This window comes from Gopherus evgoodei, chromosome 17 (genome assembly GCF_007399415.2).
Source record: "Gopherus evgoodei ecotype Sinaloan lineage chromosome 17, rGopEvg1_v1.p, whole genome shotgun sequence".
Classification (NCBI taxonomy): Eukaryota; Metazoa; Chordata; order Testudines; family Testudinidae; genus Gopherus; species Gopherus evgoodei.
This window is the reverse complement of record NC_044338.1, coordinates 18,677,614-18,705,554: the sequence shown is the minus strand read 5'-3', so window position 1 is coordinate 18,705,554 and position 27,941 is coordinate 18,677,614. Positions and strand designations below refer to the sequence as shown.

General features: G+C 38.7%; 1 protein-coding gene across 1 annotated transcript in view; it reads right to left on the bottom strand.

The window, feature by feature from the left end:
* Positions 1–789: 789 nt before the first annotated feature.
* Positions 790–27,941, bottom strand: part of CUX1 (cut like homeobox 1) — a 356,919-nt gene continuing 329,767 nt past the window's right edge. The window contains 3 exon segments of the mRNA XM_030536988.1: positions 790–12,586; positions 17,441–17,705; positions 22,991–23,179. Of these exon segments, the coding sequence (XP_030392848.1) occupies positions 11,869–12,586; positions 17,441–17,705; positions 22,991–23,179 (1,172 nt within the window). The 3' untranslated portion in view covers positions 790–11,868.

The window sequence follows — 27,941 nt, the reverse complement described above, 5'->3', positions numbered from 1 at the left end:
ACATCATATGGTTAGGTCCCAGTCCTGCAATAATTTCAGTGACCTCAAAGTCACAATTTAAAGAATAGATCACAACAGGAACGGTAAAAGGGTGTGAAACAAATATGCATTACAACTGAATTTGAAGACATTTCAAGCTACAGATTTCTACTGTTTTTTCAAAAAACTTCATTGTTGAATCTAAATAACTGTACTTTAATATCAAAATTTCTATTCCACACCTGTAGCAAGCCCTCAATATATTTACAGGAAAAAAGAGCCTGCTAACATTTTAAGGCACCACAAGAGCAAGCAATTTTCTTTATGAATATCTGAAAAAAAATGCAGTCAAAATACAAGCCAAATATTGGCCAAAGTTCTGCCACATCTACATTTTTGAATGGTAAGCACTTCTGATCATAAGTCACTGGTAATCTCAACAATCAATGATGATTTTACAAAAAAAAAAAATCGAACATGCTATTTTGGTTCTCATCTCTCTCCTCAAGTTCAGAATGTAACCATTCTTTGCTGCCTAAGTATCCAATCCTACTCACACTGCAAAGGCAATCTTTACACTGAATTTACTTGGAGAGAGACTAGATTCTAAGGTTAGCCACTTAAAGTATTTAAGATACTGAAAACAGATTCTTCAGTGAAATCAAGATACAAAGCTAGAAAAGTCAATTACCAACAAAAAAAAACAAACCCCTACTGATTAGCAAAATGATCAAAACCACCAATGTAAATGTTTGCTGCTTTGACCATCAGGTCTTGACTCTCACCTTAATAAAGACGACCCACACATAATTGTGTTTGTATAAAAGATATTTACTTCAATTATCACACCTAGGGTGCTAGTGAATAATAATAATAATACATCATGTGAGTTTCATACAGTGATATTGCTTCTCCATATCATATAGGGACCGTTGTACAGTGCTGAGAACAAACATTATATGGCTAACCAAACAAAGACAGAAGAAACAATGCCATTCCGCTGACGGAGGGAGCACTTCCCCGCTACTGCCAGCCATATAAACTTTTACTTTTATGTTTAAACAAATACCAAGAAATAAAATGTTACAAAAGATGAGTCACAGCAACACAATGTGGGCTTCTCAAAGCTACTTGTACAAAAAAAAAATGACACTTTTTTTGGTCAATTGGTTCTTTGTGAGGATTTTTTTTTAAATCTGTGATTGTGAACATAACAAACAAGCTCTAAAAATGTCTAAGACTTAGTGCGTTACAGAAAAAAATATAAAATACTGCTAAAAATGTAAGACACCACAATACACGGGGGTAAAACTCAGCTTATTACTTAAAAACAAAAAAGTTCTCAGGAAAAAGTACACCACTTTGTCTGTCTGAGTTCATCTTGTGCTGTGTTAGTAGTCAGGGCATTCATTTCAAAAGGCTGCCCATTATCATGGCAAGTAGTTATTGCACAAATGCAAAGAGTTAATTTCTTAATAAAAATGAAAAGGGACATGAGGGAAACAATTTTAAAAAACAAAAGCACTTCCACTCCCAAACAAGTTAGTCTTAATTTACTTTGGATTTAACGTCCAAATTCACACACTTGACATTCTTGGAGCATTTACAGAGAGTGGGACAGACAGTGCCTGTTTTCTTAAAAGGAACAGCAGGAAACGGCTTTCAACACAGAAATGCATAGACTATTCTGATAGATAGAAATGAAAACCTTTCGCAGAAATTACCTAATAGTTTAATGTAGGGCCTCTCCCCCCTCTAACTACACCAGAAGGAGAAAGTCACGGCATTGGGAAAATGTTATTTCTGAAAAATTAATCTGATGTTCTTAGTGGGACATCCTCAAAAAAAAAAAAAAAGAGGCAAAGTGCAAGTTTGCTTCCAATCCACAGAGGAGGTGATGCGCCATGCAACAATCCCAGCTCCTTACATCTTTGCCTTCTGTAAGGCTCTTTATGCTGGTTCAGCGCTTACTGATGGCCCTTGACATCGTCCCCCAAGCAGACACATCCCTCCCTCATACAAACAGGGCTATTTCTAAAGCAACATTTCTCTTGTTGCTTAAGCAGCTCTCTCTCAAACTGTTACCTACCCACAGAATGCTTGTCTTAATGTGTTTCTACGTTGCAAGGAAACCAAACAACTCCAGCACAGATACAAATTTACAGCTAGTATATTCATATTTCATACCAGGAAGAGTTGTTGCTGCACAAGATTGTTTTAGCCAACTTTATATATAAGAAAAAATAGTTATGGATGCAGAAATTAAAACATATGCCAACAAAGATGAACATCATAGAAAACCAGTCTCTCGTTTTAAAGTAATACTCTTAAGCAGATTGCAATGTACCTTGAAAAAGGGATATTGCGTCTTCATGAAATCTTAACAGAGGCTCTAGGAGGCTTACGGTATTTTTTGTCTCTCTTTATATCGGAGTCTCTTCCCTCACTTCTGAGTCTTTTAAATCTCAATACTAAATGGTTTTTAATATTTAAATACAAATATTTAGTAGACATTTACACAGAGTCCTTTAAGTGGATTGCTCCAGAAAACACAACATATTGATATGGGTATTAATCAGTTAAGTACATGCCAACCCATCCAATTCCCAGAGCAGGCCAATTCTTCTAAACAGAACGGAATAGAATGAGTTTGGACCATCTATGTCTGTTTAAGCAATAAGAAGTGATATGTATATTTCTGTTGTGTTTATATAAAAATCTCTGAAAGGCATTTTAAAGTAATCTCACTATAAATAGGAAAGACCAGAATTTTGTTTTGTTCTAATAATGAATTTTATATAATTAGACATATGTTGCTGTGTAAAGAGTGAGTTTTAGAAATAAACAAGTGCTAGTACAAACTGAGGAGGTAGGAGTGTGATGTAGAGAAAAAAAAACCCTATTCTTCACAAGTCCCAGTTAGACTGGAATGACCTTACGATGTATCACCATTTGAAGAGGAAATGGCTCAGGAAGTTGAAATGAACACACAAGTGCTTATTTTAAAGTTATGTAAGAACATGGTGAAAGTTAGCCACAGCTGGAGATCACATGGGTGCTTGACCAATCAAGTTTTTTAAATGCTCACTGAGAGACCCATTAGTATGTTTTTTCAGAGACTGTTGTTATGAATGTAAGAGAGATTGTTGCACAATGGTGGACTATTTATTCCAAAATGTCATCATGCAAATATAACCAGTGTGAATATACTCTTCAGTCACCTGAATCCTCCTAGACTAAAGCTTACATTTGCCTACATTGGGTGTACAGTGTGTTAGCTCCTAAATATAAAACTAGAACTTCTATTGCACAAAGTTTTAAATGCACAGTAGTATTAAGTGCTCTTTATCAAAGGGATTAGTGGCCCTGGGCTACTGAAATGCACCTTGATTGGTCTTTTCTTCTGAAATAAAAAGTAGGCTCTTGCGTATGCTGAAATCTAGATTACTGTGCTTTAGATTATTCTCAATGAAGAGATGAGAAGATAAGGCACGTTATCTTTCTGATTACAGAAAGTTTGATAAATAGTACATTTTATGAAAGAAGTATAGGCTAAACGCTTCTAGGAAACTGTGTAATAATATTGCTTAAATTAAAAACATTTCAAAATAATAAAAAACCTCCCCTCCCCCTCGCTCGTGCCCCCCCCCCAAGAACAAACAAACAGGAAATCCGTGAACTTCTTCATTCCCGAGGATGAAAAAAGAATGGAAGCATCTTATGGAGGGGAAAGTGGGGACAGAAAAAACCCCCACCCAACAGCACAATATAGTTGTGTTGCTTATTCTTCACCTGCCCTCCTTTAAGCTAGTTTATCTAGAACACTTACTGTATATACTATACTAGCATTCAGAGGTAACTAGGTGCTTTGGAAACACTTTCTTTAAAGCTAATTAATTTACACACAAATAATACTAAGGGTCTAATGGAAACTAACAAAAGCCAGAGAAATGCAGAGTGAACCCTGAGTACCAATCTTATAACACATCTAGATATACTTTTCTTAGTTCCACATATGTAGGATTGGATTTATAAAGCCAGTTAAATGCTTAGTCCTCCAAAGCAAACAAAGTCCCCTGAGAGGAACTCATAATATGCAATTTCAGTTATATACACCTCAGAAGTAGAATTTTAAGGATGCAGGGGCACCAGAGATGAATTGCTGGTTTTGATTTGTCACTTGGTTTAATTTACTGAAAAATTCTCTCTTTTTTAAAACCTTTTTTAAAGGATGGAATCCTGCTCCCTTTAACTGACCATACTGTATGTAGGCATAGCAGCTCATATTGTACAAGGAAGAGTGCTTAGTACATGAGGTTCCTGATAGCCATATCAAAGAAAACCTATTTATACAGTTACAGAGCGAGTTTAGGACATGATTTCATCCTTAGTTCTAAATTATCTAGCTTTTGTACATTTCAGCCAGACCCTTGAAATTATTTTTATGTATTCTAAATGTGAATTTTTCTCTTCATGTTAATTAAACCCGCATGTTCAAACGATCTGATCCCTCAGAAGCCTGCAGTCACTTTCTTGCAATGTGGATTTTGCCTAGCAAGTGGGAAACTGGCACTCTATGCATTAATATACATATTAGCATGTAAATAACATTTTTAAACCTGCCATCCACCCATGCCCCAATGCATATAATTTACCTGATAGACTGTAGCAATTCCTTACTGAGCCACTAAGGCCTATATTGTAAATATGCTACATATTTAGCAACTTTTCCAAACAGGAATAGTGTAAGTATACGTGTTTAAAAACTTTAAAAAATGCATATTATTGACCTGCACAGCTAGAAGGTGATAACACAATTAACATATTATTGTTACCAATAGAAAGATTGTGCTGTTACAAACATTACCACAAAATTACACAGTAACTATGCAAAGAACTCCTGTCACCACTACTTAGGAAATTCCTGGGATTCTTCTCCACTTTCCAGGGATCTTTGAGTGAGTACTTTACTTGGTAGTACAAATATCTCCAAAAATAAAATGAACAGCCATAGATATGCCTTTAATGGATGGACTGGGGGAAGTGGGGCAGCAGTTAGTATTTATGATAGTTTCCTAATATGACTGTTTGTCATTTTACTTTTATATGGTCAGGGCTCACTTGACTGTTTCAGTTTAATAGAGAAACTGAAGTGATACAGCAAAGTCGCCAGATTTAGTAATAGAAAGAATCTAGAAAGAGCTCTAGATTGTGCTCTTGGACATGCATGATTTCCACTGAAGTCAATGGGAGTTGCATGCTTGTATGATGGCAAAACTTGTCCTCTGGCATACATCTATCCAAAAATAAAAGATTAAATAATCCCCGTATAATTTTTAAGTAGACATTCTTCCTTCTACACATATTTGTGCCTGAATATGCTCATGAATTGTGATGAACTGACAACCCTGGTGACTCAAGTCCATTTTTTATCCACACAACAGGTACAGCAGTGCACGCTTCCCCCTCTCTGTCAGCGTGCCTTTGGCCTGACACAGAAGGGGTGAGGAGGGTGTTTAGTCTCCACGGCCAATCAATTCTTGGCCTTTACAGAGGATGCTAATAAGGGTACCAATTAGTAAAAGTTGTATGGTTAATTTTTGTGATCTGAACACTTCTCTATGAGGAACTGACCTGAGACCAAATAATTCATTTCATGTATGCCAAAGAACAGCTCTATCAGGATGAAATTCATACCTGAGGGCCATCACAAAACCAAAGCACCACTTAAGATATATTTTCAGGGCTTAACTGAGTTTTTAAGGACTGCAGGAGCCTATAGCTGACCCTCCCCAAAGGAGGGTCTTTTAATCACTGTACATTAATAGGATATGGCATATTGCATTACACACAAAATTTAGCAGCTCAGATACTGGGGTGATAAAGGCCATAATAGTATCTGGATAGATATGGTAACAATGGACTTATTTTTCTTAAAAGTCTATTGTTACATATATTTAATACATGGTTTATTCAATATCTACTATATTAAAGCCACAAAAATGAATAGGGGAAGAAAATAAAATGATTTTAGATGAATAATACAAACCAAACTCTCATATAGTGCTTTTCATCCATAGATCTCAAAGCACTTTACAAAAGAGGTCAGTATCACTATCCCCATTTTACTGATGGGGAAACTGAGGCAAAGAGAGGCAGTGACTTGGCCAACGTCACCCCAATGACGGAGCCAAGAATGGAACCCAGCTGTCCCACGCTAATGTTTATTTTCATTATTTAAAGTAATTTGGAGTTATATTTTAAGTTGCTCGGTACTTTTTGAAAATCTTATATTATACAGAATTTTTACAGGCTCTTTAATTTAAAACTGTTTGATTGTATGTATGACATGGAGGAAGACATGTTAGTGCTTGGCCAGAGGGACCACAGAATGTGCCATGGAGACTGGAAGGCCTAGCATAATAGTAAATTAAACTAAATGCTGCGTTTTACACTTGTTATGTCTGTATAAGGTCAGATATGAGCAGCATGTCTTGTTAGGGGCTGAACCCACTGAAATCAAAGGAAAGACTTTCCATTGATTTCAGTGGACATAAGATCAGGCCTAAGACCAAGTGACAGCTTTTCTTCCTCTCTCTATATCTTTCTTACGATCTACAGGAAATCCTCACAATTAGAACCTATGGAACTCAAGTATAGGGAGTGATTTTAAGACTCAGTATACATGGGCTGTAATATAAGCAAGAGAGATGATTTAAAGAACTCACTTGCTTAAAAGGAAAAAGAAGAAACAAACAGATCCTCCATCTGCATGTCAAAAATCTTTATGAATATATTTATTTATTGCATTTACAATGAATCACTTTGCTACATAACACTGCTGATTTCTTAGTAACCCTGGTGACGGCATTAGTCCCTATTACTAATGACATTTCAGTTTAAATAAGGAAGCTGTTTTGGATTTAAGTGCAAAAATGCATCTGAAACCAATTACTTTTTTGGTATTTTTATAATTTAAATATGGTCAAAATGTTTTTCCATTTCTAAACTACTAAGTTCCTGCCAAGAGCAATTTTTTTCGTTTTACAGCAGAGTTCTAAAACCCTTGAAATTAGGGATTTTAAGATGGAAACTCTGACAGACCCTGGACTGCAGCATTGCTAGTGGGGACTGCAATCTTTTTTATTATATTTATCACATTATTCTGTCAGATTTTCCCCTAACTCTAATTTATTTAAATTAATCAGTATTATAATTTCACTTTGCGCAAACACTGAGATGACACACTTTCTCTCTAGATCGCGGTTTTCACTTTTAAAAGACTGCAAAATGGTAACGTTTTTAAATAATGACTAGAGAATATTGCATAGAATTCTGTAGTGTTCATTAACTCCTTCACTATAGCCTCCCCACATGAAGGTTATGTTAAAAATGAATACAAAAACCTCTTACCTAACGAGAAAGGCATGCGATGTTTACTTTGAGACATCTTATTCTAGTAAAGAGCTTATTGTGAAACAGCTCCTGGACAGATGATATGGATAGAGCATACCAATGCAAGGCTCCTTATGGAGTGACTCTACCCATAAAGTCTATTTATAAATTTTGCAGGAGTGCAAGCTAAACTACAATGATCAAGTTCTATGGCATTCAATAGCTACTTTAACAAAACCCTTTTTCTTCTGTTATCAGTAAGAAAAATCTTGTGATTCCACAGATAAAGAAAATCGTATTTATAAAAATGGAACAATTATAATCAGAGGCACGCTTCATCCGCTCTCCATTAACACGATAATAAAAGAGACCATCACACTTCATTAAATCTCAATATTGTTCTCTCCTTTTAGCACTATCCGTCCAGAGATAAAAATGACAGAATTTTACCATCAGTATAAAAATATTTGTTAAAACAGCCTGGGGCCTATCCCTCCATTGCTTTAGACAAAGTCTGAACTATAAAGAGAAACAAGGGTTTTTAAAAAAGGCTTTTAAAGAACATAAAAATGGAAACAGTCTGCAGAAAACCTGTAATGCTAGAGACCTATATGTGCTTTTATCTATCTGGAAAAGTACTGAACAGCATGCCTTCAGCAAGTGCTCCATTTTCAGTCGTCTTAACTCTATAATATAACTGTGCATAGAGAACAGCCCCACATGTTGAACATGTGGCACCTTATACATCCTTTCACCTTTGTTACTCTCAACTAATTAACAACTAGAAAGCACTGAAGAGTCCAACTCTTTTTACATTACTTCCCCAGTAGATCTTTATCAGGTAATGAAGACTAGGAGCGTAATACTAATTTCCCCAACAACATTAAATTTAAACAACATCCTTCATTACCATGAAGAAATATAGCTAAAAATCATTCACCACAGATGCAATTTAACCCTTTTTCAACCAGGGAGGTCTTGCCAATTTGGAAAACTAGTAAGGAAAAAAATCTCCAAACAGGAGAGTAAGGTAAGGTATCTGTCAAAGAATTGTAACGTGATTCCTAACTGGAAGCTTGGAGTCATCCCAATGGCATTCTAATAGTTTTACGTACTTTCTACGTATGATATTATGCATGAAATGACAAAAGGAACTAAAGCATTAATAAAGTGCCAAAATATAGGGAATACCAAGAGCATTTTATCTGACTAATTTTATAATAAATACTGATGACAGCCCTTGGCAGAATGGGGTGATTTATGAATTACAAGTGCTGTCTTCATTCAACAAAATTCTATGCATTGTAAGTGGTATAATAGAGTTTACATTTCACTGTTAGTGTTATAAAGGAAACATCCTCTACAGGAGAGCTACAAATATGCTTTTAGAAAATTGACATAGCATTAACAAAAATAAGCAGACATTTTTGAGTGTTTGGCTCCTCTAATGTAATTAGCAGAAACCTGAAAACTACAAAACGAAAGAACAAAAAGGATACTTTTGAAGGCACTTAAGTATTGCTTATCAAGAAGAGAGATTAACCCTTACTGCTGCATTTGGGTTCATCCTATTAATAAAATTTTGCTTTCAGTGACAGCTCTCAGTAAGCATTATTGAATGCAATAAACAGACACACTTATTCAAAAACAGGTCTGGGGACCTTAATTAAGCAAAATAATAAATAGGAAAAAAACAAACAAAACAAAAAAAGCCCATAACCTACAAGCAAGCAAAATTTAACCACTTGACTGCATCAAGCACCCAGATATCAACCTGCTAGAAATAGAGGGTGGCAACGCATGGCAAATATATTGTTCTAATGTAAACAAAGAAAACTGATTAAGTTAGAATGTAAGACAATATCTGGATTTGTCTAATTATAAGTTCTGTCTCTTGGCTGAACTGAAGATGTTTATATTTCATTGTTACCCATGTTCAAGTACATATATTTGAATGGGACACACATTCATAAATGGAGATGACTTTTATAAACCAAGTCAAAACATTTGCTTTTAAGGAGACACTATGGTGAAGAGAAGATTTCTAATGGTAATGTTTTGATTTACCATGTCCTTTTCTGGAAGTTTTCTCAGCCAAACGTTATGTCTCTTTAAGTAGAAGTCACAGTGATTCTAGATAATGCAATCACATGTTCCTAATTTTCTCTTCAGCTCACCACAGAAAGGGCTAGTTGTGGTCTCTGTTTATCAAATTTGAGTCGTGCACCACAAGCTAAGTCTCTGGTTACCCAAGCAGGTAATTTGAAACGACTGTGACAGTAAAAACAGGTAAATAAATCTCTGCCTTTCAGCCTCCTAGAGCCTTCTTTTCGCATTCATGAAAAGGCTAATAGTGTAGTGACGCTTAATTTGTGAAAACCTGAACTAAGTGCTGCTGTTGCACATTGAGACTGTAAATGAAATACATCACTTCTAAAACATCATGCAAGAAATGTGGGTTCACATCGTACAGTCAAAGTCCTATTAGTTAATTAATACAAGCACACTGAGGTGTAATATTGGGAGCATACCTTTAAAATTGGAACTCCTTTCCCCACCCTCCAAAAATCAAAAAAGTAATATTAATTAAACTTAAGAAGTAATGAATGCACCATTAAAGTGTCATCAAAAGATGCTGACCTAAGACAAAGGTTTCAATGATACACAATACGGTCAAAAAGTCTTCAATCAATAATATACAGTATGACAACTACATCTTGTAAATTATACCCAATACTGCCGGCAGTCTATCCCTCTAAAGAATATTTGCCCCCTTTCATCCCTTCCTAACAATCAGATAATAAAATACAGCACCTATAAATAAGCAAAAAAAAATATATATATATATACCGAAATCATCTATTGTTAGTTTTAAAGATATGGCAATAAAGGAGTCTAAATTAGCAAACTTGTAGAAGCCATAACTGATAAAACAGCTTATTGAAAAAAGGTGGCAGTAATGCACTCTATGTGTGCACAAGTACATAAGAAAATACACAGACGTATAAAATTGCACGCACACACTCACACACACACATCCTTCCACACACCTCTATGCTCACGCATATACATATAGACAACAGGAGGAGTTAGAGACAAGTCAGAATTTGATTTGTACTTTGATCAGTTTTATGCTGTGCATAAAATAATCTGAAGAGGCTAAATTTCCGAAGGGTGGAATAGTCTGGACTTGGATTCCAGAGCACGAGTATTTTGGTTTGGAGTTTGGGCTATTTACATCTTGGTCAAACCCCATCTGATACCTGCAATGTATTCTTTTTCTACACAAAAATAAACTTCCCACAAACTAAAACATTTAAATCAGTGCTTATGGTGGGAAGAGAGTCAGTAAAGGGCAACCTATTGTAGGAAGAAATCTCTTCATCTGAGGCAGGCCCCAATTCCTTCTTAGTGGTGTGTGTTATCAGTTACACATGTAAATGAAACTAACTGATTTCAAGTTAGTTGAATGCTTCAGGTTGTAAAATATGTCCTCAGAGCTGCAGGCTGAAATGTTACTGGCCAACTTTTTTCATTTCTCTTTCTTAAACAAAAAGGTACTAGATATACTACAAGTCAAATGAAATGATCAAGTACATGCTATTCTAAGTTGTCTCCTAAACCTCCTGGATATGAGGTCTGATCAGCGTGCTCTGTGGTTAGAGGTTAAAAAGCAGATTATAAAATACCTAGATTCAGATTTTTTTTGTCCTGATTTGGCCTAAAATGGAGTGTATTAAACAAATTCTGGTCTGCAAAAGACCAGAATCAGTTAAAGCTATGAAACAATGTGCACTACGTGTCAATATTCTATTTCACTTACAAGAAAACACTAAGTCAGCTACCACAAATTAAGATATTTTCCTGATGTGACTTTTTTTGTTTTGTTAAAAAATATGTGGAGTACATGTGGTTTTTTTAATTCAAAGTTTCAAACAACACAATTCTTTTCTTTTCTTGAAAATATTTAGGAATCCAAACTAGTGTGTTTAGAGTCGGTTGACTGTGCAATCTCTTAGTGGCAACTGAACAGCTACAAAAAACTTTTTATTTTTCCTTTTTGAAAAATCTCCCCTTTTTTCCTGGTTTAAGAAGATAATAGTGTATTATCGCTCTGTAGCCATTAGATGGCAGATAAAAAGCCCCCTTTAAATATGTGGGTTTGATTTTTTTTTGTGTTTTTGTTTTTTTAAAGCCCACACCAAAGAGGAGGGCACAAGGCAAAGCTGTATGAGTTATTCCAGAAATTGTGGAAATCACTTAGGGCATTAATAAAAACACTTCAGGGTACAAAAAAGCTTGACCACACATTTCAGTTTTCTTCCTTGAAAACACAAACATAAATTGGGCTTTACGCTCCTTTTGTTTTCTATATGCACCTTGGCCTATGGCGTTTTTGCCCTGTGGCCTGCAGGGCGGTAAGTGCGCAACACAATAAACCAGTAGAAGTCCAGTTTAACTTTCCCAGCTCTCTAGAGTTGGGTGAGTTTAATCTCAAAATTCCCATTCAACGGGCTCTTCTCGACTAGCGGCCTTCTCTAAACGGTGTATTATGTTGTTCAAGTTTGCTGCTTTCTTTTTCCTCAAGGTGTTGTCCCGCGTGTTCTTGGAGCTTGCTACCTCGGAAAAGCTGAATAAACTCTGAATAGAATTGGCTTTCTGTGAGCCTGCAGCCAATGTGGAACTTGTACTTGGCACACTCAATATTTTCTCTGAACTTTCTTTTGATTTGAAGGAGCTCTCCCCTGTAAGGACTGAGGTGGAGGCAGCTGAGGTAGAGGCATCCTCTTCTGTAGCAGAGTTTGGCATTGTCTCCAGAGTTTCTCCTGAACTTTGAGACCCTGGCGGAGAACTCTGACGTGGTGCTTTGAGCCTACCCTCATCATCAGTATCCTCCAGGCTCTCCATTCCCAAATGGAATGACTCTGTTTTCTCTGATGATCTGGCATCTTGTGGTACCTCTTCCCCCACTTCAAAAGCTGACTCTGCTTGCCCTCCCTGAGACTTTGTGGTTGCATTGCTGTACTCGTCCACCTCCAGACCACTTTGCTTTCCTTCAGGTGGGCCTTCTGTGTCCACACCATCACAACTGTCTCCCTCAGAGCTGTGAACTGCCCTGCTGCTTCTGGCTGAAGGAGAGTCACTTGATCCAGCCTGGCTCTGGCTTCCTGCTTGGATTTCTTCAATGAACAGCTCTCGACGGATGCGAGATCTAGAAGACATGGTAACAGAACGATAAGTTTGGTGCTGGTCATTCATAATCATAGACCACAGTAATATATAATGTATGCTTTCTCAAGAAACTGACAAAAAAAATGAAAACATTCACAAAAAGCTTTTTCCTTGGCCTGCAGACAGAAGTGCCAAATCTGAATCCTTAGAAGTGTTTATATATTCAAAGGATGAGCTGAAGAAACATGTGAAAAAACGTGAAATGCAGTCAAGGCTCTTCTTTAATACTTTACTATGATATGTCATATACCTGCTTTTAAACAGCACTTTGTATTAGGCCCAACTTACAAAGTCCATATCCATATAGAAACTCTCCCAAAGTGCAGCAGGAAGAGAAAGGGGATGTCTGGATCTGGGTTTTGATTTGCACCCCATTTTTACTTTGGGTAGTACTCACAATATGCCAAAATTTAAGAGATTTAAAGAGAAGTTGTCCAATAAGAGATATTACCTCACTCACTTTGTCTCTCTAATATCCTGGAACCAACATGGCTACAACAACACTGCATATATAATTGTTGTAAATCTGATTCCTTCTGACTGTTCAGTTCAATAATGCAAACAGTGTACATTTAATTTTTGTGCAGATAACAGAATTGTTCTAGAAGGACATCATGTTAAATCATAAATAGACCTTCTAGTTTAGTTAAAACAATACTTGTTGCTTTAGGAGAACTTCAATCCAAGTTACACACATACTGACATTTACAATTTTTGAAGGATCATACATGGATTATAAAGGGGGATCAAGAGACAAGGTCCTAAAGATCTCCCATTCTCAAGAATCTCACTTCTGAAAGCATGAAGTTTCAGAGGGTGCCTGAAGAACCTACGGATTCCTCTCTGCTCTGAGGGCACAGGAATTTGGAAGGGATTTTTTCAATATATAATTAGAGGGAAAACAAAAACACCAACAACATTCTGATTTCTACTCCTAAAAATTAGCCATGACTTGCCTACAATTAAACAAAAAACAGAAAAAATAATTATTACAAACAGGAAACCCTGATCAAAAATAAGAATATAATTCTGAATCAACTTTAGGGCAGTGCAGCTTTCTGACTGGTTTTCAGTCTATGAGCCTAGTGTGACTTCTGCCTTATTTTTTATTTATAAATTTAAATTTCAGAACATTAATAACCACATAACAGGCAGTGCACTGCTAGGGAATTAATGCACTCCACATATGTGTAAAAGTCATCTAATGGTCAGCTGTGCTTCCTACAACATGAAGTGTGTAAAAATCACCCAGCAATGTACATGTCATTTTATTTGAGCTTCCCATAAGGAGTTTCCCAATGTCCTGGATCTCACAGGGAAATGAAATGATGCGTGTCCTGGGGTTTTACTTAGCCTTGATAACTAAATCAATTATATAATCGTAATTCGACCGTGATTAATAGAATTGTTTATGACCTCTGTGCATTCTACTGCAAGATATGCCCCGTGTTCCTAGATAACAAGAAGAATGAAGCTCAGCACAGGAATAGTGTACACACAGTAACAATTTAGAGAAAACTTTGTCAAAAAGAAAAATACCGCTGGTGTTAATGAAGAAGTGCTGCCTTGTCTTTCAAGTCACAGATGAAAAACCCTCTTCATGTTTGCAGCAAGTTTTCAATAGAACCTTAAACTTCTTGCAGGAACTAATGCTTACTGGGAAGAACACAGACTAGCAACAGAACACTGCTGGAACGTCTGCTTTGTGTCTGAAGCTAATGACATTATTGACTTGCTTCAGAGACAGTAGAGTGCTTCGGCAGTAATTGCTGACATGGCTTTTCTCAGGGATTACCAGTCTATAAATGTCCCTCGGAGAATAATATTCACCAGACCAGGGACCATAGGTAGTAATATTAATTTGCTATTAACATTACTTCCCTGCATTTTGTGTTTATTACTAGGCTTTATTTACTTCTTATAAATCTACCTTTACAGGCAGTGACCCAAAGCACACTGCTCCTGACGTGCTTCCCTGAGTCAAGAGAAGGAAATGGAGAACTTTGTGTCTGCCCACCTAAGAAATATGTCATTTAAAATATCACAGTTCCACTTAAGAAAGAGAATCACAGCAGTCTCATTGAATATTTGGCCACAGTTCTATTTAGTATGGGCTTGACTGATGGATGTGCAAATCCTTGGAATTGATCCCCAACACACTAGGTCTGGAAGTCAATCAAGCACTACATTAACTAGGAGACAAAGTCTGCACAATAAACAGGAACTGGTGGCAGCAGCTAGGAAATTCTGGACAGAAAGTGCCTATCAGTGGAAGATGAAGACCATTACAACCACACTCAGCAACATTCTTCAGTGTTATTCAAAATATGAGGCTATCCTAGGGACTGTGTTGGAGTTCACTGTTCATGTCTTTGCACAATTTCCAGTATCATAGACACTTAATACAGTGATGTTTCCTGCAACTTTTATAAATTAAGTTGAATGGAGTTTAATAATTTAATAGCACTGGACTGAGATTCAAGAGAACAGGGTTTAATTCTTACCTCTACCACAGGCTCTCTAAGTGATCTTGAACAAGTCACTTAATCTCTGTGCCTCAATTTCACATGTGTAAAATGGGGTTAATACTACTTCCTTTCTTTCACCCTTTGTCTCTCCCACTATTTAGAATGTAAGTCATTTGAGGCAGGGACCATCTCTTAACACGTATTTGTTACAGCTTCTAACACAATGGGGCCCCAATTTCAAAAGGGGCCTCTGAGAGCTTATGTAATGCAAATAAATACAGTCAGATGTATATTATTCTTATGTATGTGCTGAGTCTTGAGTTCTGGAAACAAACAGAAAGGTTTCGATGTATTTATGGATACAATGAAATCTTTTCGGAATATTTATATTTCAAAGTGAAATTCTCTCTCTCAGGTATTTCCATAGTGCCTCTTGCAGTGACATACATGTGCCAACACACATTCTTTACACAAAGATGGCTGAGAGGGCATACTCTAATGCAGCAACAGTTTGTGGAATGTATGGCATAAGCCATATACCTGAAGGATAAGCACTGCAGTAACAAGATTCCTGAGACCCCGAATCCATGACAGCAAGAAATGAAGTAAAAGGTATCAAATTAAAGAGAAACAGTACACTATGGTTTGTAAATGGGACAGACAGCAGTTGTATGGAAGATTTAAAACCCACAATGCAAGCTAAATTTGAAAATGGGCTCTTGACGCCTTTAAAATACAACAAACACCCCACATTCTTATCTTTCAAGATTCCTTATAATTAGAAAGGGAAACCTCTTCAGTTCCATGAATTCATTTCTTGTACTACCTTATATATATTAATAAATAATAAAAGATACCTAACATTCATAAAACTCCTTTCTGCTGAGGCTCTAAAAACATTTCATAGACATTACTTCAAGTTCACAAAACCCTTGTTAATATTCTTGTTTTTCAGATGGTGAGAATGAGGCATAGAGTAGTAGTCCACAGCTTGATTTTCAGAGGTGCTGAGCACTCAAAAAAATCTCACTGACTTCAGTCAGGCCATAAATGACTTGCTCACAGTCACACAACAAAACCCGAACTCTTGATTCCATGTCGTGTTCCAACCATTAGACTAGGTTGCTGCCTCGCTTGTACATATTTTACGTTGTCTGTAACTGCAGGACTATTCTGAGTTAATGTATAGTGTGGTGTGGCTAAATGTGCTGATCGATCATGACTTGTCGTGCTTTCTCACAATGTGCCTAACAGAAGACCTCATGATAATGAGGAAGATAACACATGTCACCAGTGTACTCTCATTCATCTGTATAAGTGAGAACAGCACATTGCTATTGCTTAGCTCAGTTGTTAACAAGGAGTCATTTTCTGTGTCCATAGTGGCCTCGGAAGCAGCAGAGAGGAGCTCAGAGGGAGAAATCTTTTAAAATGTGAATTGTTTGTTAAGGTTTTTTAAACTGTCCTATAACAATCAGGGAGTCTTGGTTCAAAAAGCAAGGGACTGAGGCTTGTATGTTTTCTTCTACCTCTCAAATTATAACTGTTATATTGACCAGTGCCAATTTCTGGGACAAAAGTGTGTTAAGATGATGAGGATTCCTGATCAATTCCTTTCAGACGAAATCTGAGTGTGTTTATCCAGGTCCTACTTCTCAGTGGTCAAGCTGGTCAAGCACTGAGTCTTCAGCAGTCAGAAACTACTCAGTGCACTCAATTTCTGGTTCTTTTTAAAGGGAACAAGGGATTAAATTGAGACTAATCTCATTTCATTTCAGGATGAATCAGAGAATCAAGGATTTATCATAATAGAGTAATAAATTTTCAGCCACCTCAGACATCATGGTTGTCACTAGGCTGCACACCATGACTATTTGGAACTTCATGGAGACAGAACACATTCTCCTGGTCCCAAATCACAGGTCTCTATATCTTGAGCTAAAGGAAAATCTCCTTTAGTTTTCAGCACTATAGGACCTATGTCAAAAGAATAGTTCTGATTCCATCCAATAGAGGGCAGTAGTGTACACACCATCTGGTAGACTACAATATGAATTATAAATATCCCACAACAGTGACCCCTGTTAGTTTAAAGTCCCACTCTGACATATCAAATCAAAATGCAGAATTTCACACAGACAAGAACTATTTAAGTCAATATGTGGGTATTTTTATTTCCCAGGAATTATTTTAAAACTGGCATATACTGTTTGCACTATCATTATTACTCTAAACTCCTTGCTAACGAGACAGTCCCTTCTGTATCACTGGCCAGCACTAGTTAAGACAGATAGAAATAAACAGCCTTTTAGGGCTAGAGTATATATTGTGCTCACTGGAGATGCTGTGTGGGACATGTACTGTACCTGTAATTGTGGAACCAATTGATCACTGTGCTGGTTTTCAAGTTGAGCTGTGTAGCGAGTTCCTCAATGGTTTTTGGCGATGGGTATGGCTTTTGCTGATATGCTCGTTTTAGAGCCTCTTTCTCTTCTGGTGCCAACACTACTCGTGGTTTCTTTAGCTGATGCTGTGGCTGTGGGCTGGCTCCCTGGCTATAGTCTATTCCAACTGAAGAGGGCTCACAAGGTTGACTGTCACTAACTGAGCTGTGCCGTCGTTTCATGTAGGCTGGAAAAGAAATACAGAACCATGCAAATATAAAATCACCAAATACAAGAACTGCAGAGTAAATGCAAAGATCCCAAATTGTGAGCTTGGGGGGATGCATGCTGGGAAGGACAGAGCAGGAAGGAGCAGGAAATGAATTCTGGCATGGATCTGAAAGAGACCACAAGAGAAGGCAGAGGTGGCAGGGAAGAGAGCACAAACTGACCATAAACCTTTCTAAGTTTTCCACCCCATTGGTGAATATGTGAGACAAATAATGGACATAAGTTAATCACAGAATCATAGAATATCAGGGTTGGAAGGGACCTCAGGAGGTATCTAGTCCAATCCCCTGCTCAAAGCAGGACCAATTCCCAACTAAATCATCCCAGCCAGGGCTTTGTCAAGCCTGACCTTAAAAACCTCTAAGGAAGGAGATTCCACCACCTCCCTAGGGAACCCATTCCGGTGCTTCACCCCCCTCCCAGTGAAACAGTGTTTCCTAATATCCAGCCTAGACCTCCCCCACTGCAACTTGAGACCATTACTCCTTGTTCTGTCATCGGGTACCACTGAGAACAGTCTAGATCCATCCTCTTTGGAACCCCCTTTCAGGTAGTTGAAAGCAGCTATCAAGTGTGGTGCATAGTTCTAATGTTACTCAACAAAAGTCTGAGTATTTTATGAGTATGACATTTTCACATATACATTCTGTTAGGACAGTTATGCTTCATTGCAACTGAAATGTTCTGTCTTTCTTGGTATTTAAAGCTTCTTACTGGATTAAATTTAAACTACAGCAGGTGATAAAAGCTGAAATCACAAACATGTTCCAACACAAGATGGCGCTTGGAGCCCGTGGAATCCTGATAATTTTGCCTCAGCCCTAAGGAATATTTCAGAGGTTTGCTGCTTATTCCTACAGATCTTATCTTAGATGCATACACTGGAGACAAGTTATAAAAAAGAAGAACAACCTACAGCTCCTTCCTTTAAGCAAGATTCTTTTACAATACGATTTGATGGCTACTCCTCTGTGTGCAGGTAGCTCACTTAGGTCAGTGATGGGAATCTGAGCAATTCCATTAGGCGCCTTCATCCTCACGGGGAGAGGGGTGGTGGTGAACCATCCTGTTAAGTTCATGAGGAAAGAGATTTGCTAATGATGTCATTGCCTTGATTGATTTGCACTGGGTGGAGGGAGATGGGATCAGAGTCATGCAAGAGCATTGTCAAGAAGGCCTTTCCCTTGCAGTGAGAAAAAAGCACTTCCAGCTGACCTTGATCAATATAATGTGGCAGTGGCCTGATAAATACCTTTTATATATATATATATCAATCTTTCAGAGCATAGACTCATGCTATAGAGATTTGGAAGCTTGTGAAGTGGGTCACCTAGGCCAGCAACAAAGTCTTTCGTGAAATGAATTTCTTTACTACAGGTTTTATCTTTAGGAATAGGATGCATAGATGATTAAAAAAAAAGACAGGCCACCTTGAGCTACAACTCAAGTTTTCTGGGTATAGAGCTCATCCTCCTTACAGTACCAGGGAACTGCTTTAACACAGTACCCTTTTCCTCTGCAGGACTGCCTGGGCCTGTAGTGTCCAGCTCTGCTTTGTCATGTCACTCTCCGTACTGGTGGTGGATCTACTGGGACTGTTACACAGTCACAGGAGTATCAGAATGAATGTTGAACATACTGTTTAACCTTCCTGGGTACCTGAACTGCCTACATTTTTTCCTGAATATGACGTCTTGCTTGTTGGATTGTCTACTGTGCAAGGTTGCTGGTATGGAGCAGAGTGTAAGAAGCTCCATCACTCTGCTGTGTCATATAAAGTCCTGCACCCATTTAAGAAAGTTATATGCAATGTAGTTGTAGCTATGTCAGTCCTAGGATATTAGAGAGAGGAGGTGAGGGAGGGAATATCTTTTACTGGACCAACTTCTGTTGGTGAGTGAGACAAGCTTTTAAGCCACACAAAGCTCTTCTTCAGGACCTGAGGCTGGCTCAGAAGCTTGTCTCGCTCACTAACAGACGCTGATCCAATAAAAGATATTACCTCACCCACATTGTTTATATGAGAAAGTTTTAAAGGTTGTTCCAATCAACCAAAGCTATATAGGATGTGTCAACCAGTGGGGAAAATGGGAAGCACTTAGTGGTAAACAACATATGGGGCCCTACCTCTGCAGACCCTGAGGTGGAGCTAAATGCTACAACTTGTAATGCTGGCAATTAATACGAAGAAAATGATATTATCTTACATTTATAAAAGGTCTTTGGAGTCTTTTCAGATTAAAGTGTTTTACAAACTTCTACTGATATACAAACTAGACACAGGGCTCCCTTTATTCACCACTGTAACAGCCAAAACAAGGGTGAAGAATGGTATCTGCTCATTAGAACACTGCAACACTACACAGAAATTTAGCAGATGACATGAAGGAGAAGAGCACATCTAATTAAAAATGTAAAAAATGTGTGCTATATCCAACTGAAGCTGCCAGAATTTGGTCAGGTCACTGGGCTTCACACCCTCCTCTTATGCAAAAAGATCTTTAATGAGTGGTCAGATTCTCTTATCCCACAACCAAAAGACGGCACCTCCAGCAACACAGAGTTTTCAATCTTCTTTCTGGGACAACAGCTCAGGCCAAACTCAAGAGGATGAACACCACTTCCTGGAGAAATGGAATCTCCTGGGAGGTGTTCCATCCAAGTGCAGACCTGTCCTCACTCTCAATGCTGTCACTATGAAGCAACAACTGCTAAGTCTGTATCTTTCATGAGACTAGAATAAAGAAACAATGACGACTTACAGGGAGCCCCACTGCAAAAAACCCACAACATCCACTAGTTGGTATTTTTTCATCCAGAACAGGTTATCAGACCATCAGTCCACTGGTTCAAGATCACATATTATGGCATCTGTCAGTGTGCTGAACCAGATAACTAGCTATGAGCTCTGCATGAAGCACTCTAGATGCTTTAATTATCTTAAACAATCTTAACTCTAAGTGTATGTGGTGAATATACACAAGGTCATGGGAGATTTCAGCACATTTTCAAATAAGGAGAGACTCAACTCAAAAGGCAAGTTACAAACATCCCTGAGTTTTGGAGAAGTTTGGTTTTGGATATAGTTTTGAATTTATCCATTAGCCACTACTTCATAATGACCAAACTCACTTCCTAAATCCAGTCCATGGGCAGGTTTGGACCTGGATCGTTGGTGTTGGGCCTAGTTCTATGCCAGGATTTTACCACCTTTTTCATTGCTGTCGTTGCAGCCCCAGCATTGCCATGTTCCCTTAGTGAGTTTTCCCAGCATGCATTCAGCTGGAAATGGTACGCCCACCACTAGAGCCTGCCTAGTGGGGTAAAACAGAGTCCTTTTTAAATAGAATTCTTATCCTACCTGGTACTGAACAAGTTTATTAAAAATGAAATGATGGGGAAATATAGAGAATTAACATTTCTCCTGTCAGCACTATTCACTGTGGAGTGCAATGTTTCCAGTAGCATGCACAGCGGTGTGCCATATGCTGCAGAAGCTAATTATTCAAAGTAAGGGAAGTGGGGGGAAGGAGTCTGATCTTGGTGGGTCTGAAGACCCTCCTAAAAGTTGATTTAACATATGTTGGAAGTCTGCTGAACTGTTTATATAGGGCTTTCATAGCATAAATTTCAAACTGATGGGAGTGGGGGAGAGATATGCTCATCTCACCTTTATCATAACTATCAATTTATTTCTATGATAAAATGTAGGAGAGGAATAATTGGTTGTAATGTTTCATTGGCAACAGAAACCATTGCAATGTTCTTTCACTGACACTATCTGAATGGAAATTTACATTGTTGATGTGGCTCCAGGGTAATTTAAATGGTTGAACAACAGGACCTTTAGCTGCAAGAGAGAACTCTGGAGTGAATACAGGGCTGAATTCACTTCCAGTGCTCTGCTACCAGGACAGCACTTACACAGTTTAGGAGCTCAGCTGAGGCCCTCAAACAATTTACAGCCTTATCTTTATTCAGGCACAGTTTCCTTTCCTACAGCATATGTATTGCGTCAGACTTTGATAAAAATCCAGTTTAGAAACTCTTTTCCAAAGGAGGCTGTCCATGTTACTTTTTAATTATTTTTTATTTGGTTTTATTCAACGTTGTACAGGATAATCTCTTAGGAATGTTACATATCTTGCTATTTGGCCCATTTATTTTTGCTCTGTTTCTAATGCAGCAGAAACCATCTCAGCTCCCTTTAGTTTACAGTGCTAAGTGGGAAACCTGAGAGGATTCTGCTCCCAGTGGAAGACCTCATGCAATTTCTGATGAGATATTTTATCGTGCTGTAGTACCAGAAGTTACTGTAGCAGGGATTTGTTTCTCTTGCTCACTTTCAACAGGAGACTACTAGCTCTCCTGTAAGCCCCCTTAACTGCAATTTTCAGTAAAACCACAAAATTTCTTCATGACATGTTAATGTTACTGTGAAATCAGTCAACAGTAGCATGTTGATGCAAAGGTGCACTATCGTCATCCAGGATAACTAGCTGGAATGTACACAAATCTGCCCTCAGCTAACTGCTGCTAGAAGTCGGCATCTGGAACTTCTGTATTGTAGAATCATGTGATCGTACTAAAAGATGGCTGTTTTTGTAATTGCTATTTCTCAGCAATGGATTCAAAATAAAGAGAAGGATCTGAAATCCACAGGACACGTTCCATAATAAAATTGTATATAACAATTTAGAGACCTAATAGATAAATGTTTTTGTTCTAAGCAGATGAGGGGAGCCAGAACCACATAAGGATACTAAATTACATGATACAAATGCACCTCATAGAATCATTTTAAATCACTACATTTATCTTTCCTCCTAGTGATCAACAGTGTTAGAACAGCAAGAAGTTCCCTTAGGAATCACTGCTTACTCCCTCCATCCCAATATCTGAGACTGGTTCTGGTCCTAGTAATGAATATCCTGAGCCAGTTGTCTTTTTCACGTTTCTCATTTGGTAAGACAAGTTATCACTGATGCAGTAGGGCAACAGTAATTAATTCTATAGTGAATCTAGCAATGGCTTCCTGACACTGAGCATTCAGGGTGTTTTTAATTAAAAAAAAAGCAAAGCTAGCATCAAGTTCAGAAAACAGAAAGATGCTGTGAAGCCCCTTCCATATCCTTCAATAATGCTGGATCAATATAACCTATATAATACTCATGGATAGTTTAAAAAAAGGTCCCATTTGAAATAATAAAAAATATGCATCAGCAATCTGCTGCAAATTACCTTTTTTCTCCATTCGCTTCATATCCATCAATTTCTCCACATTGTTGGGATCATTTAGCCACAGCTGCATGCGGACAAAGGGCTCCCGTCCCTTCAAACTCAATTTGTGCCAGGGCTTTGGGCGAGCCAGGAGGTCTGAGACTGAGCCTTGCGTTAGCCCTAGGATTGTCTCCCCAAACAATCGCTGACCTAATAAGAAATCAAAACTGAAATGTATTCATTCAGCTAAGAGGCAAATCTAAACTAAAAAGAAGAAAACAATGCAAAAGAAAGGCTAGAGGTGGAAGGGGAGCAAATTCTTTGAAGGAATAGCAGAGCTCTGGTATATATAATCACTGTCAATTATTCTTACTTCACACTTGCCTGAAAACCCAACAGAAATAAAAGGAAGAATAATAACTCTTCCCCTATTCAAGTTGGAAATTACTCAGTTTTAGTTTACTTGTCAGGGTCTGATTCTGGCAAGCAGAGGAGCTCAATACCTTTTGGGATCAGGACCTTATAATGGACATAATGTGCAGAAGTAAAAAGTAATAAGATTTTAAAAAGTAAATCAAGCTTTTAACTAAGCAGTCAATTCCAGCAAGACAACTACAGCTTCTTAGATTTTATGAGGGAAGGTCCTATAACTGCTTCCTTCCATTAAGATAATACAGACAATTCCATCAGTGAAACAAACGCTAATACTGTACACATCTCCTGTTCAGCAACATTCATGCTAGTGTCTTCACAGACACATGCAAATACTTTCCATTTTATATTGTTTTTACTACTATTGTAAATGTGCTTTAGCAATTGCAGGTTGGCACCATTTACAAAATGTAGTAAAAGTGTATTTTTGTAACTTTTATGCAGTACTTGCTCTCAAGAATTCTGTACTTAAGCCCTGTTTCAAATGCTATGCTCTAGCATGATGGCAATTTGTATGTATTTTGGACATACATACTTTGAATGTACACATAGTTATTGTTTTCATTTATATGTTTAAGATTTAACTTTGCAGTAACTATAAAAAATGTCCACCGCACTCGAAACCAGGCCAGACAGTTTGTTTTCTAACAACCTTCACTTAATGCTTTTCTTGAGCAAAACTGTCCTGATATGCATTAACTTTTGCTACAAAAGAGAAGCCTGCAGTCATCTGAGTCAAACCTTGATTTTTGATAGTATTTTAGCTACTGTATATTGTAAAGTAATCTGAAAAGCTTTTTATCTGCTAAGACTTGGCCTCAGGGTCCTGTGTCTGCCCCCCAACAGAGTATTTTCCTTCACTTGCTCTAGGTGTAAGAGATGTTAGCCAGTGGTAGTTTTGGGCCCATATGACCTAAGCCCTTGGAAAATTTCACACTGGCTCCCTTTTTTAGTTTCCCGATTTACTGGGGCAGCGGAGGGGCGTGTGTGGACTCCTGAGCTATATGTGTGCGCGTGTGTGGCAGGGACTCCTGATACATCCAAATAAATCCTTGCCCATCTGCTCTTTCAACAGAAGCTTGAGGGAGTTGTAATAAGGGACAGTCAGAGGAGGGGGTGGTCATGGGTATATAGAGCTGGCATAGGGTTGCCAGGCATCTGGTTTTTGCACAATCAAAAGTGGACACTGGCAGCTCTGGTGAGCCCTTAAAAGTCCAGTCAGGGGTGCAAGGGGGGCCTGGGGCTAAGGCAGGCTCCCTACCTGACCTATCTCCGCTTTGCCCCCAGAAGCGGGCACCAGATCCCTGAAACCCCTAGGAGCTGGGTCAGCCAGGGACAGGGAGGCTCCATGTGCTGCCCTGTCCCCCCAGTGCCAGCTCCACAGCTCCCATTGGCCAGAAACCACGACCAATGGAGCTGCACGGGGTGGCGCCTGTGGGTGTGAAGGCAGCGTGCACTGCGCAGAGCCATCTGGCTACCCATGTGCCTAGAGACTTCAGGGACCTGGTGGCTGCTTCCTTGGAGCCGTGGTAAGAGCTGCTAGGATCCCGTACCCTCTCCCACACCCTCAATCCCCTGCCCCAGAATGGAGTCCCTTCCCACACCCCAAATTCCTGATTCTCAGCCCCATCCCAGAGCCCACACCCCCAGCCCATCCCCCCTCCTGCACCCCAAACCCCTCATCCCCAGCCTCAGCCCTGAGCCCACACCCTTTCCTGCACTCTCAACCTCTCCGCCCCAGCCTGGAGCCCTCTCCTGCACCCCAAACCCTTATCCTTGGGCATCCCCCAGAGCCTGCACCCCTGGCCCACAGCCTATACCCCTCTCGTACTGCAACCCCATTCCCCAGCCCGGTGAAAGTGAGCGAGGATGGGAAAGAGTGAGCAATGGAGGGAGGGTGGATGGAGTGAGCAGGGGCGGGGCTGCAGTGAAGGGGTGGGGCAGGCCTGTTCGGTTTTGTGTGATTAGAAAGTTGGCAACCCTAGGCTGGGGAGGGAGAACTCTGTGTGCATGTTACTTTGTGTGGCGCCCAATATTACCTAAAGCTGTCCCTCTTCTTGGCTCTTACTGTGGAAATACAGAACCCTAAACTCATATTTTGGCAAGTAAAAGTAGTGATTTTCCAACTACACTGTTTTAAAATACAGTCATTTTTCATTTTGTACCTGTCCATGTACAGGTAAACCCTGATTACCCGAAATTCTGAAAAATCAGAGTAAATGCCAGTTTTGGTTCATCTGCATTCCAGAGTATATCTGTACCCTGGTACTGAGTGGGGATATTCTGAAATAAACCCTCTACTTATCTTTAAAACTGCCAATTAGTTGAAACTTCCAGAATGAATATTAGCACTGTAACCTATTTACAGCAGTTCCTCTTTAAATCTTCTCAATTGTCTTTGTAACTAAACAACGTTCCCTTAGTATTCCCAGCAATCTTTAAGTATTCCCAATACTACGTATGAAAAGTTAGGGGATACTACAAATATCACATTAATATTACATGGACGGCAAAAGGCAAAACTGAAATGTTTTTATTCTGCTGTGTTTATTCTACTTCCCTAAGAACAACCATAAGGGATTGAACAACCTGGTTTGAAAGACTGTAAAGCTAATGGGAACCAGATTATAAATCACTACCGGTAGGGAGCAGGTGTATCATACACTATATACTCAAACAGCAATTGAAGAGTTGTATTTTTTTAAATATAGATTTCAGAGAATTTGTAAAACCCATGCCATTTAGTTTGCTCCATCTTTACTGCCATTCGGTAGCCACAAGAGTTAGCTTTTGTATTTAGTGACCTACTTTTGTTGTGATTGTTATGGAAAATTCTTTACAGTATTTTGGCACTTTCTGCAGCCCCTCAAATTTAGGACTTTTTGGTAGCTTGTTACATTTTCTCCTCTTTGTGACAGTGTGATGTGCTGCCTCAGTTGGAAAATCCTTATTGTGCTACAAACATCTCCCTGCTGGCAGTGTTAGTACTGGTTGCTAGAATTGTTACTAGTGTTTGAATCCAAGGCGGCCCATGAGGGAAGACTTTCCAAACACAATCCAATTTAATGGGTCATGTGACCCAAACCAGTTTCACTCTAATGCCCTCTTTAGTGGCTAATGGTCTGTGAACTACTGAGCCACTAGGAATTGGCTGAGACAGGTTCATGTGGCCCTGTGGACTAGAACAGAAGCCTCAGCACTGAGTAAATCTGGCACTTCAGCACACTGAGGGCAAAAGGAGACATTTAAACTTTTTCCACACCTAATGCAGAGTTTGGGGCACATTTCCTGGCTCTTCTGCTGCTTTTTAGGCTTGTCAGCCACACTGTAGAAAAACAAAAATCATGGGGAAAAAAAAAAAGACTAAGTAAAAATGGCATCAAAATAAATGTAAACAAAAATACTTTTCAAACCCTCTCTGGAACACCAGAGGAGGAACAGTACCCAATAGCATTCTGAACCAAAAACGAAGGGCCTGATCCTACAAACCCTTACAACCACATGTAGAGTTTACTACTATGAGTAGCTCCATAGAATAAGCACTATGGCTCTGACTATACAAACATAAGCACATGAGAAGTTCCCTCAAGTTTAATGGGACTCGCTTTCATGTATGACTTTTTGTAGAGGATCTGCCTAGATTTTTTTTTAAATGAATATGAGTGACACTAAAAAAAAAAAAAGAAAAAAAGAGTAAAATGGGTCTTACTTTAGTCTAAGATGGCAGCCGCTGTTATTCTGCAACAGACTTAAAAAGGGTCATATAATCCTGTTTGCTAAAATACAGTAGACTTAGCAGAAGCTGGGTATATTAATGCTTGTAAATGGTTATAATAAATGAGACAGTCTGAACTGTTTAAGCTCCTAGGAAAAAGTTGGCCCTTGGATTGAAAAAGGGATGAGTACAGGGAAGGAATGACCAAAAGCCTCCTCCTCAATCTCTTTTTAAACTTACAGGACAATAGTTTTCTCTAAACTTCAACTCGAAGACAGGCCTCAATATCTAGATCCCCAACTACACTTTTTGGTTTGAAATGAGCAGCCTCCGTACACTTATACTAAGCATTCCTGCCTCATGGCAGATGCTGGCTGCATTAAGTGACATAATCAGAAGTCTAACATTTGTGTACGAGTGGTGCTACAATACTCTGCCCTTCTCTAGTGCCTTCCATCCAACGACTTCCACGTGCTTCACAGACATAAATGCATTAAATCTCCCAATACCTTGTGAAGAAAGGAAGAATGAAACAGACACATAGGAGGAGTTACTGACATACAGAGGTCAGAGATCAAGGCACTAGCAGAGCTGGGAGTAGAACCCAGATCTCTTTGGCTCCCTTTCCTGTGCCTTAGCCAACTCCTTACATTTCCCTTGGATGCACTGCTGATGTGGTTGATAATATACAGTGCTGTCATCTGGTAACTCCATCCTGAACCAGAAAACTGCTCCACAGACAAGGGCAGCATTAGCTTTTGTGGACTCTGTGTGAGGTAACAATTAAACAGCCCCATCCACTTCCACATACTACCCTTGTGTGTT